The sequence below is a fragment of the Megalobrama amblycephala genome, linkage group LG7 (assembly GCF_018812025.1).
Source record: "Megalobrama amblycephala isolate DHTTF-2021 linkage group LG7, ASM1881202v1, whole genome shotgun sequence".
Taxonomy (NCBI): domain Eukaryota; kingdom Metazoa; phylum Chordata; class Actinopteri; order Cypriniformes; family Xenocyprididae; genus Megalobrama; species Megalobrama amblycephala.
The window spans coordinates 5,882,136-5,895,267 of NC_063050.1; the positions used below are offsets into that span (position 1 = coordinate 5,882,136).

General features: G+C 38.5%; 1 protein-coding gene across 7 annotated transcripts in view; it reads right to left on the reverse strand.

Annotated features, from left to right (window-relative positions):
- The window catches only part of LOC125271592 (NACHT, LRR and PYD domains-containing protein 12-like), a 296,158-nt gene that overhangs the window by 120,602 nt on the left and 162,424 nt on the right, over window positions 1-13,132 (reverse strand). For 2 of the 7 annotated variants that reach the window (XM_048195692.1, XM_048195686.1), the window contains exons 1-2: window positions 9,098-9,304; window positions 3,279-3,439 (exon numbers count right to left, since the gene is read on the reverse strand). The exons of 1 other annotated variant lie outside the window; for it this stretch is intronic. In XM_048195692.1, coding sequence (XP_048051649.1) covers window positions 3,279-3,403 — 125 coding nt within the window. In that variant the 5' untranslated portion in view covers window positions 3,404-3,439; window positions 9,098-9,304. Of the gene's footprint in view, window positions 1-3,278; window positions 3,440-8,770; window positions 8,996-9,097; window positions 9,305-9,341; window positions 11,645-13,132 lie in introns of those variants that run through there. 4 more of the 7 variants (XM_048195688.1, XM_048195687.1, XM_048195690.1 and 1 more) reach the window with 4 other exon arrangements.

A 13,132-nucleotide genomic window follows, 5' to 3' on the forward strand; every position in this document is an offset into this window, starting at 1 on the left:
TCCATTTAATATTTTGATTTGGCAGTCAACCAATAACGAATTCATATAGTACAGCCTATGCAAATGTGACACTGAGGCATCCAACATGACTGAATTGCAGGATATTAGAACATGAGTTCACACAATGTCACTGCATGTACCTGCAGCGCTTCTGTGAATGGAAAAAACAGAATAAAACTACATAACATATATAAAAATAAAAAGGAATGTTTAGGCCTATAGGCTACGTGAAATATATTTCACTTAAATAATAAATAATTAGGTCTACAAATAAACAAAACGAAAGAAAACATGCAAAGTTTTGGTTCATAGTGGCACACTACAAAGATCTAGGAAAGGACACTGAGACATTCTGCTTGTTTTCGCTATTTGACTGTCTTTTGTAAATGTATGAATGATGTCTTGCTTTTACCCATACGACCATAAATTACTGAGTACAGTTTACTGTTTCTTAGAATAAAAAAAAAAATTCCAGTGGTCACGTCTTCCTTCCGCACTTTCATGATGTAATCCTCTGCGTAGCTCGCAAACTTACGGGCTCATCTGAAGTGCACATCGAGGGTGCATATTGGCCACAAAGGGGGTGCTCGCGAGTACCCTTCGGAAGCCTAAAATCGACAAATGGGACACCCTACAGTCTCGTGGACTTAACAGACACGCGCACGTGGAAGTCATTGTAAGTCCACAAGACTGAAAGGAGAATGGGTAGAAGTGTGCAATTTGGGACAGGGCCTATAATAGAGTGGTAATGAGTCTGGGATGAGAAGATGCTGGAGACACAAACAAGCAGGAAGTCACTGGAGACACAGAGGATCGGGAGAGACGCAGGAGCGATGGAGCATGGAGGTGAGTAGGTCAGGTAAGTGAATCCTTCTTGAAGTTGAGACCAGACAAAGTGCTGTGGTGAAGTGTGCTTGTGATGATGAGGTGATGACGATCAGGTGCGGGTGATTAGTACTCTGATGATTGTGACCTCTGTGATTGGGTTGTGATGGAGCCTGGCTGATCTCTGACAGTACGCACTGGAAGGGAGTCAGTCCAGTGGCAGCTTGGCAGAGGGATTTCTGTGCGCAATCAAACGACATGATTTAGAGAATCGGTCAACGATAACTAGGATACATGTATTCCCTTCCTATGGAGGTAGGTCGGTGACAAAGTCTACTCCTAGGTGTGACCAAGGGTGCTGTGGTATGGGCAAGGGAAGAAGTTTGCCTGATGGAAGATGGCGTGGGCTTTTGGAGATGGTGCAGTCCTGGCATCCATGGATGAACCTTCTAACATCCCTGGCCATGTTGGGCCACCAGAAGCGATCTTACAGCAAAGAGAGGGTGCGGTTGGCCCCTGGATGGTCAGTGCCCATGGTGGAATGAGCCGAGTGCATGAGGTTATTGAGTTGAGCTCTGGGAATGTAGGTGCAGCCGGGAGGACACCCCGGTGGAGATGGCTTGGAAGCATTGGAGGAAGAGATCTGTTGGTCGAGGGACCACTTGATGGGACAGAGAGTGATTTGGGTAGGCAAGATGGGCTCAGGCTCTTCGGTGCTCTCCTCCGGGGTATGGAGACAGGATAGAGCATCTGCCTTGAGGTTCTTTTGTTTATTTTCATAAGAATAAAGAATTTGTAAGTTCACCCCAAGGTGACCCGTCTTCTCTTTCCACATAACAAACCTGGTCACAAATGAGGCATTAGAATTGACAGTTACTTACATGATGATGTATTACTGTCGTAAAAGTCTGTTTGCAGAGCCTGCGCCAAAATGCGATTGATTTACCAAAGAATAATGAACCACAGTAAAAATGAACCGAATACAAATAAATAAAGCTCAACTGAGACATTCACGTTGTTGAAAATAAATAACACATTCCTAACATTAGAATTCTTTGGAAGGTAATGTTATTTTTAGTCCAGTAATCCTGTATTGATCTTCTATCCTGTGTCATCTCACTAACAAGCCAATGGGTGGGGTCAAAGTTGCAATGATGAAGTAGGCATTGATCTTCTTCTACAGGCTGCAGTCTTTCACCTACCTATAGGCACATTCCACAACGAGTCGTTCTCTGGGCTTGGTTACAATAAAAGCTGTTATTTGTTTTACACTAAAAGTCTTATGGTAACAAACACAGTAGACTTTTTAATACTGTAAGACTTTTTTTGTTTTTAATAATTAATGTTTCTAATAGTGGATTATATCTCACCTAGTGTCACGATACTGGAATTTCCAAATTCAATACGATGCCTTGAAAAATATCGATATTTGATACCATTTTCAACACCGCTGGGAAAACCGCCATTTATACCGCCATAAAGATAATTTCTCTCTCTCTCTCTCTCTCTCTCTTTTTTTTTTTTTTTTTTTTAATTTGGTCATTTTGTTGTAATAGTTTATACACAGCACAGGGAGACTTTATCTGATTCGTTGAACTAAATTTACAACAACAAAACAGACAAGTAAATATTAATAAACAAATTGCAAACGATAGCACAAATAAATACAACAGAATAAAGAGACAAATAAAATAAACATAGACTTAAGTCTGTCAGGTGGGTCTAACAGTAGACTAGTATTCAGATAATAAATTCTACAGAAATTAAAGTAATCAAATGTAAAATAACACTGGATAATCTTTATTGTAAAAAAATAAAAAACAGATGAATACTTACAATTAAAGTTACAAAAGTTATTCAGTCAAGAGCAGTTAGTGGTTTTCTTTGTTTTTTGTTCTTCAATTAACATGACAGACAGCAGGTTTATTAGGCTGTTGTCACTTTGAGAGCTTATGCACAGATCCAGTATACTGTGACACAACATGTGTTTTCTCTAAACTACTTACATACCAAAACTGAATATATTTACCTAAATACTAGGCAAGACGGACCTTTTGACATAATTTTGTAAGTATTTGACCATTTAAATGCAATTACCAACAAAAAAGAAGTCAATTCAGTACTCGCAAGCTGTTTGAGAGGTGGATTTATATGAGTCACTTACATAGATCAGTGGTGCATGCACTTTTGATGTGAGTGCGAAACCTACAGGAATTACTAAAATTATGCACAAATACCACAACCCCAATGCTGAAACTCAGGCCAAAGCTATTCAACCAGAGCGAATGAGACGAGTGAGTAAGAGGAGGGTTTCAATTCACCATCGGAGAGAAGAGAGAGTGAAAACATGCCGCTGGTATCGGTTTAACGATACTGCAGAAAAAGAGTATTGGAACCATTTTCATTATTGCTACATACCGAAATGTAGATAATTTTGACAACACTAATCTCACCTGGGGTCAGAGGTCACTGGTTTATCACTGAATTCAGGATGATCATGCATGGATCTGTGACTCTTCAGAGACACACAGCTGGGTTCTGGAGATGAAGATCTCTTCCTCTTCTCTCTGTTCTCCATAATGAGAAACTGACTTCAGACCTGCATATGGAAACACTAAGAACAAATCATACACAACATTATTATTCCAGTAAGTGAAAACAAATCTTAATGCTACACACACAATGACATTCTAGAACAGAGGTGTCAAACATATGGCCTGCGGGCCAAATAAAGGTGTCCAATCCGACCCGGGGGATGATTTGAACAATAACAAAAAATAGAGATGCACTGGTCCACCGGCCATCCGAGTTTTATTTTGGCCGATCTCCATTCCGGATTTGCAAACAAACTGTTTTGAAATAATTTCCCCAAAATATAATTTGTGTGGAAACATTACAAATTCGGTAAACAGGATGTTAACACAGGCACACGCTGAATACGGATGCAAAGAGAAGAACACAGACGTGATAAACTATCCTAACTATGTAATCTGAATGTAATACATGCAAAAATTCCAAAGACTTAGAACCATGAAACTCAGTCTCTGAATCTCGCAGGCATTCTCACTAATCTTCCAGATCTGGTATGGTATGATTGCACTTGGTCAATCATGAGAGTTATCAGAAATTATGAGACTCGGGTACTATCTTGTTGTGAGTATCAGAAACATTGATTTGCAACTGTTCAGCCTCCTGCTGATCACTTGTTTCCAGGATTTTTTTCTTGTCGAACACTGATTTTTCTGTCTCTTTTGTTTTTCTTAGATGTTTGTGGTTCCTCCTGTACAGGTTGCCATCTGGTGTTATGACCACAAAGGATCTTGGATGCTCATGTTTCCTTTGGGCTACAGCAGGTTACCAAGACTCTCCTTTCTGCATTCTGATCCTCTCTCTAGTTTGCAGATACGGCAAGTGCTTTTTCTGCCTGTCATAATAGAACTTATGCTTTCTTCACTTGAATCATGGCATCAGATGTAAGCAGTGCAGAATGACATTGACAGCTTTGTCCTGAGATGTCGCCCCATCAACAGCTGTGCAGGAGACAAACCTATCCCTTCGATTGGAATGTTACTCAAATAGCACAACATATGGGTCACTGTTTTGACTTTAGATTTCTTTAGCAGATTCTTCACAGTTTGCACAGTCCTTTCTTCTTGACCATTTGATTGTGTGAAACCAGGACTGGATGTTACATGCAATCTTCTCCCATGGTCGTCCAGCCCAGGTGAAAAAAAAGTACTCTTCTATAATGTACTTAAAGTGCTCTATTTTCAGGCACTAATTTTGTACTTAATATTCTAAAAATTCTTCTTTAGTTCTTCTTAAGATAATCTAAGTGTACTCAACTGTGCTATTTTGAGACAGCATGAAATATGAACTAAAATGTGCTTAATATACTATCTCTATATTTAAAAAATGTATTTAGATACCACTTATAGTACAATTGAACCCACAGTGTGCTACAAGTGGTAAATAAATATATATTTTTAAATACAGAATTAAGCCCTATTCGGACGGGACTAGTCCGAATCTGCCATGTCTGTCTTTTTCTCACACGACCTCTGTAAAAATTCCAGAGCAAATTAGGGGAGAGTGGGGTAAAGTGAGACACTTTTTACATTTGCTCCCCTCTAAGCGAGCTAAAATGATATATCAGTAAAATTTACACATTTCCCATTAATTCAGGATGTTTCCTAGCCATAGAAATGATCAGAATGTATTCAGGACGAAGGTCAGTGAAAATATGATTGTTTTAAAAAAAGTCGTCTTGTGTCTCACTTTACCCCAGCTTAGGGGTAAACCGAGACAGACCAGAGAAATCAAGGGGGTAAACTGATCCACTTACTTTTTCCACTCTGAAACTACCATAACAACACATGTTGTAACAGTTCGAATCCTGACAGCTAGCTTGACAACCACACATTCCAGAACTAATGTCGGACTAGTAACAGAATCATGGGGATTGGTCAATTAAGCAATTTTTTTTTCTAAACACTTTTCTAACTCTGAACAAAATCAAATACAACATAATATAATTCAAAATATTTTAATTAACATTCAAATGACAGATAGAACCAGTTAGATCAGAGCACAGTCTGGGGGTCAGAACACCTGATGCGATTGCTCAGTCAGTGCGGTTCATTTGAACATATGTGAACGCTGCCCTAAAAAGGACAGAATCCTCACGCATGTCGGTTTTTCTTGTCATAGACGCGAGTTTGCCCATCACAGGCATCAGACGCTCGTCTCGTTTGTGTGGGTGGATTCCTGCCGCTGTTTTGACTACTTTACACATTTTATGAGCTCTTCACGAGTTCCCAGCTGGCCAAAGTACCATCACACACAGGCTACGCACTGCTATGCACACACAATGAGCGCATTTACCTCAGCACACAGCATTGTTTGGGATTTTTGTTAAGTTCCGGTTCAAAATAGGCAATACGTCATAAAATCTGACCAATAACATTGTGAATGTATCCCTATGCCTCAAGGTTCGGTATCTTTTGGTTCGGTGATAAAATTGCCAATCTGAACGCTAATTGGACCAGGACTAAATGTTTTTTTTTTTCTTATTTGGTCCGGACCAAATTAACCAACCAAATCGAACTACAAGTGTGAACGCACCCTTAGAGCCAGCTAGTGTCTGGAGGTCAGAGCAAAGCACAATCAGAACCAGCTAGAACAGCCTGGGACTCAGAACACAGGACTAGACCCACCTGTATTAGAACATCAACCTACTGTCATACTCTACAACTAGGCCTACTCTACACTCCAGCCCTGAAGGTTACAGGGAAAGATGAGGAGTTGCTCTCTCCATCTCTCCAGGCCTTTTAGGTTGAGGCAGCTTCTTCACTACATCACTTTTAGGAACATGTGCCACATCATTCTCCTCGAGGGGTGTTTTGCCCCAGAGGTTGTCTTCCTGATGTTTTGCCTTGGCAGGATGGCTTTTCTACAATGTTTATGACATTAAAAATAAAACATATGCAATGTAATATTACATTAAAATATTTTTAAGACTAAATTTAACTTGTGCCTCATGTCTCACTTTACCCCAAAGCATTTGTCTCACTTTACCCCACCACTACATTTTAGAAAAAAACTATCTCTCTTAGCAATTCAGGCTAATCTTCAGCTAGCATCACCACATGGTTTTATATGTTGATAGTTCATCAACATGTATGATATAAGTTTTTCTACCTGAATCAGTCTGCTTTGGCACAACAGTTGATTAAGTTGACCGCAAGAAAATTTACTTTTACATGCAAAAACAATATTTTTGTGAAAAAAACATGCTTAGCACAGCACCATGAGGTCCTCTCCTTCATGGCCAAGGGGAAATGTGAGGGGCTTGAAAACATAATTGTCACATAACCACAAATGTGTTCCGTTGCAGAGATACAGGGGGTGTCTCACATTACCCGATGTCTCACATTACCCCACTCTCCCCTACCTACTGTTTTTCGTCAAACTCGGCGGTCCTCAGAGAAATCAAATCCCGTCCGAATGCGAATGTCTGTGATTTCCGAAAATGTTTTTTCCAAAACGCTTTTTCTTGTGTGTTTTGGTCAACGTGAACTACCGTACAATCTCTCGCTATCGCGCCGGTATTCAAGTTTCTGCTTTTTGCGCACCGATAATGGATGTAGATGTGTTTGGTACACTGCGAAGAAATAAAAAATAAAAAAATCAACAAGAAGAGCCAAATCACGTAAACTGTTAAGACTGGCTACTGTAATATCAGTGTCAGGTAAGATTACTTTCATTTCTGCACTTAATTACATAACGTGTAAATTATATAAATTAAAACCTTTTATTCCAGTGGGTTTATTATAAGAACCCAGTTCTATTAAATCATGATGATAAATGTATGTTTAGTTTTTTCACACTACAATTTTTATAAAATGTTTACAAAACACTAAATGTGTTAGGACGTTTTACTTTATATTTCAAAGTGCATTCTGAACACGTGATCTTCTGAAATGCCCATATGTAAAACACAGACACTCCTACCTCGGTAATAAACACGGAGATGTTAGTCCCGTCCGAATCCGTACATAAAATCACAGACGTAGGTTGATAAGAATTGTTACTCAAACGTCGTTTGGAAAACTAGTCCCGTCCGAATAGGGCTTTAGTATATCTTTTGTACTCACAGGTGAGCGCTTTCTTGCCTAATGGCTCCATCTTGTGGCCTGAGTAAGCAACTAGCTTGCAACTAGATTTTTGCAGCCTCCCTTTCATGTTTCCCTTCTCTGGGAAGTGAAATATGTTACAGACTTTAATCGCTTCTTTCCCAGCTACATGCAAAAACGTTGCACACTGCACCTTCTCGGATTTTTCGGCTATCATGCTAGAGAAAAGTTCAAATCTGTGAATCCAGCTCTTCCAATTTTCCAAGAGATTTCCTTGCAGGTTTAGCACCAGTGGTGGTTGTAGTTATGCCATTGTATATGTAAACTCTTATGCCGTTACTTCTAACACCATGTTATATTTTATATTGATGAGAGGACTCGGACCTCTTTCCAAAGTGCTTAGAACCCAAGAGGCGACAGTTTGATACTTTTTGGGTAACAGCCACTAAATGGCATTTCAGTAGCATGGCCGCCATTATGGGGTGAAAATACTAACTGGACCTTCGAATCCTTCACATCTTACGCACCCAAAATTGGCGAATTTCACTGCCAAATCAGAAGCGCACAATAGAATAGTTTTTTAAATTAAGTCACCAGTAAATTGTATGATCCTACAGTAAATGTTGTATTGTCTTATATATGTTTTATTTTACCAGTTGTGGAATCCAACCATTCATCCATCTGAGGTAACGTAGTTAGCCTAATTTATTATTTCCATTTTATGCAACTTTAAACATTTATTAATAGTAAATTAATAATTAACAAATTTAAGATCATCATGTTTGCAGCGAACAATATATTTCAGACCTAGTGGAGTAATAGTAATAATATCTAGGTGTGAATTGAAATATATTGTACGTTTTAATAGATCACGCTACAAACATAATGATCTTATAATACATGATGCATTGCTGTCCGTTATCACATAATTCACACTTTTGGACACTTTTGCTTTAACGGACATTAGACAACACTGCAAAATCAAGCTGTTATATTCATATATTTATTGTCCAACATTCCCAATTTTTCTGATGCATGTCCTTAATTTAATTCCATATGTTAGTAATAATTCAGTGTTTATAAGCCTTTTAAAGAATTTTAACCCAAACTGACTGGGTTTCTAGAGAGCAAAGGTTTTGTGACTTAAACACAAAGTGTGTAAAATAAACTGTTAAAAGGATTTGATGATCACTAGTGATAGTATTTTATTCTGTGTTGTCATCATTCAGGTTGGATTTCAGCTTTAATGTGTTTTTTGTTTTAACAAAGCAGCTGATATTGCCATAGAAACTAGTGGACTGACGACTCACTTTCACCCCAGAATGGCGGAAACGCAGGGCTGCTGCTGGGCGCCGGTGCTGCAATGGAACGCTCTATTGAGTGTCGCTTCTTGTTAGTGAATATTCTCTGCTCTTGCTCAGATGCCACCAGAATCTTTTTATTTTCCTCCCGCTCTCCCCTCACGTGACAACTACGGATGCCCCATGGGCACACTGCAGCCACATCCACACACACAGTCAAACCAAATGGCTATTCTGTTTTGCAAACAAAACCGAGTCAACAAACGAGTAAGGAACACGGATCTAACGACATACTGAAATCAGTATACATAATTAAATCAGAAGCAAATAACTGACCGTGAAGTGTCACATTTGTTAAAGTTTAAAGTCTCGAAATGGCGTCTTGTCATCCATGAAGTTTTTCACTTTTTCTTTCGATTTCAGACAGTCGCTATATCAAGTGGATTCACTGAAGACTGTCTAGTTTCAACGGAACGTTCTGAATTAATTTGTCCTTCGCGTCATAAACCGTGAAGAATACGGGGAAAAAAAGAAACAGGGAAGTGTGCGAAATACGGAAATAAGCGCGAACTTGACTTACCATACATCAACAGCAGGAGCTGAACCAGCGCTGATGATCTGTTCCTTTGTTTCTACAAAAAATGAAAGAGGCGCACTGCAATACAACTTCCTTGTGTTGACTCCAGATTTCCTCATATGTTATTAATAATAATACATCATAATGCACTTCATATTTAAACAAAATCCCAAAGTGCTACAAAAAAATAAAAATATATATATATTTTAGTTTTTTTTATTATTTAAATATAAAAACTGTGTTCAGTAATGACATACCATCAGTCACAATAGTTACACAAATGAACAAGATCACTGCATTTATTTACATTCAGAAAGTCTTTTTGCTCTGTCTTCAGATCAGTGTAATGATCAAAATAAGCACACACACTATTTTCACTGTGACAGTCTCGAGCTCTCAGTGTGTTCTGAATGTGCTGTCAGTGTAAAATATTGATTTTAAAAGAGCCGTCTGGAGACGCAGCGCTCTGATCCTTACATCTGAAGCCCGTCTGACTTACACTCTCTCTAGAGTTCATGTTCCTCTGTGTTTCTACTGGACTCATTTCTCTAGAGTTGTTACAGCATCATATTTAGACTAACAGAATATGAGATATTTCAATATAAGCCTCATCTGTCAGCACATCATGATCTGCTTCTCCTCTGAAACAGTGAAATGCAGTTCATTGCAGTGCTGTGGATGTTTTCAGGTGCAGCTGGAGGTCAAACGTGTGCAAAAGCTCCTGGAGACTCAAACTGTGCTGCAACTCCAGACTAAACCATGACTTGATCGAGCAACATTAGAAGAAATGTGACGAATCTCACCTTCTGCTTCTAAAGCATCCAGAACGCTCAGCTGCTTTCATGGGAAGAGCATCACTGGACTCTTATTTTCTGCTCTTTGTTGAAATGATTTATTCACTCCAGCTGAATAATGTTGAATCTGACAGATGTTGTCGAGGCTTCGTTCAGGCAGCCTGATGTTGGAGGAAGACTGAGACTGTTGTAGAGACATGAAGCTCAGAGAACATATTCTTCACTGCTAAATATCTGTGCTTCAGCATTATTATACAACAAATCAGATTTCAGCTGTCTTCTATCAGGAGAAATAAAGGAAAGGATCATAAGGACACTGAAATAGTGCTAATGACATAGAAGTGGCACAACTTACCCAACATTAGGGGTTAAGCACTGTATGATATCACTGAGGAAAATATTAGTTTTTCTGTGCGTTATTTCATGACAGTCTTACTTTACAGCATTCAGAATACATGCGATTCAAACCATTCAAAATATTTCCATGCAGTGAAATATCTGAAAATATCCAAATGTTAAATTCTGAGACAACAAAATAAAGTTAACAAAAAAAAAGACCTAGAAAATATTGAAGGTTCCTCATTGCAGTTCATCAAACATTGTGTGTTTGAGAGGAATATAATCACATGAAAAAAGAGCTGGACTCTATTTGCCACAACTATCCTTTTTAATAAAATTTTACAAAACATTACATTTCTTTATGTACAAAAAATATACATCAGCAATTCACCAACAATTCACCAGCTTCATGTTCAGACTAAACTTGCCAATTCACAACATTAAAGGAATGTATAGCTGATATAAAAATTGGATGACCAGTAATTTCCTACTAAATTCAGAAAAAACAGAGATTCTAATTATTGGACCAAAAACCTCTGCACAAAATAACCTAGAATACCGTCTAACACTTGATGGCTGCTCTGTTCAGTCTTCGTCGTCAGTCAGGAACCTCTTTGACACAATCTTTCATTTGAAAGCATTCATGACATCACTGTTTTCTCCAGAGCTGCTGTATGATAAATGAACTAAGGCTGTTTACACGACAATGATGAACTAAAAATAGGAAAGTTTCTCTTTTTTCTCCTCTGTGCAGATAAAAACGTTATCTAAATATCAAAAATGTAATACACGTGTGTATGCCATCACCGTTTTTACAGATTCACATTTTCGAAGTTTACACGGAGATATCGGTATCATTTTCAAACCTCATTTCAAAAACTTGCACTTTGAAACTTGTTTCAAATTTTGCATTCTCAGGTCACCAATCGCTGTTGTCATGTAAATGAATGGCCAGAACACATTAAACTGTGAGCTGCAGGTGGCCAATGCATGCAGGGCAGAAATTTGCCTCCATACTGCCTAAGTTCTTTGACCAACATGAGATTAAGTTCATGACTTGAATATGATTATGGGGTAAATGTGTATTTCACTGTACAGACAGTGATCATTATTTACCCTCAATCTGTTTTGAATCAGCTTTAAAAGTGGAAGAAGGCTTCACATCGCCCTCAGTCTGAGCTGTGAGAGAAAGATGAAACAGAATGAAAGTGACATCAGATTACACAAACACATCAGCTGAGCAAAGAGGAAAGTTTGAGTTTAACAATGACTTCATTCTTCACACTGAATCCATCACAGCACTAAACAGTCTCTCCTAACAATGAAAGAAAACATTCAACGTAATTTTAAAACATTACCTTCCATGTTCCTTGTTTTCTAATTGTTCTGCCAGAAGGTTCTGGTTCATCTTCCTCTGGATGTTCACTGCGATCTTCACAGCTTCTTCTGGTTCAAAACACGCCACCATCGTGTCCACTGTGTCCAAGATATCTGCATTCTCCATTTCAGAAGCTGAAATACGGTCATGATTCTTCAAGTGCCACTGAAAGTGCTTCAGTTCATCTTTTCCTAGTTCCCTCAGTGAATTCATGACCAGCTCTTTAACAGACGCAATCATCCTTCGCTGATTCACTTCTGCAGGACAAAAAGAAAACAATCTTCAGTATTTTTCACTCTAAACCAGTGGCGTAGCGTCTGGACATGCCATATGCCATATCCTGTCATGCATGACATATCGGGCGGATTAGGGGCCCGATACGGTCTACTCCAATGTAGGCTATACTTAAGGCGTCCGTACAATAGAGTGAATTGAGTGCTTGAAAACAGAAGTCCACTAGATAGTGCGCAGCGCACACGCCGAACGCGTCTTTCTGCAGCTAAATACTTTCAAAGGCTCGCACGCACCTCTGTGTGCGAGAGAGAACTCGTGTACATGTTCAGAAAAATGAAGTATAATAGAAATAATGTTGTCAATAACTTTCTATAGTCTATCTATGTTAAATATACTGAAAATAATTAAGAATCTTAATAAATGGACCATAAAATGGTCCATGCCATGTCTTAGCGATGATCTATTATATTTGACCAGTATTTGCTTTCTAAAAACTTATGCATGCAGTAATGTGAGTAGTACAGAATTTTAAATGAGTCATATTGGTTTTCTGAAAAAACGACTACGTCTGCACATTTTAAGATACTGCACAAGATGTGAATAAATGTAACTCGTACACTCGTTGGGGTGGATACTCTTTATTCAACGAAATAAAATGCACATAAAACGTGATGGAAAAATATTTAGAGAAGAAACTTATAGTAAATTTATTAGGAATAAAACGTGCTTAAAAAAAAGACAGAATAATTAATTCATAACTGGAATAATCTTCGGACTCATCGCATCTGAAATGATGCTATTATCATTCTGAAACTCCAAAACAAGAGTCGAATTGGTCGAATTCAAACGTAGACTGTGTTGAAAAGCCGTTTTATCATTCCTATAAATGTTTTTACCATTTCTGTCTGCATGTTAGTGATAATATCTTATTTATATTAAAGTCGTGGGACTCTATAAGACGACCCCCCCTCTTTTACACTCTTTGACAACCAGGTGGAATTGTGAGCAAATGAAGCCTCCAGAAATGAACCCTTTTGTGAACCACTTGG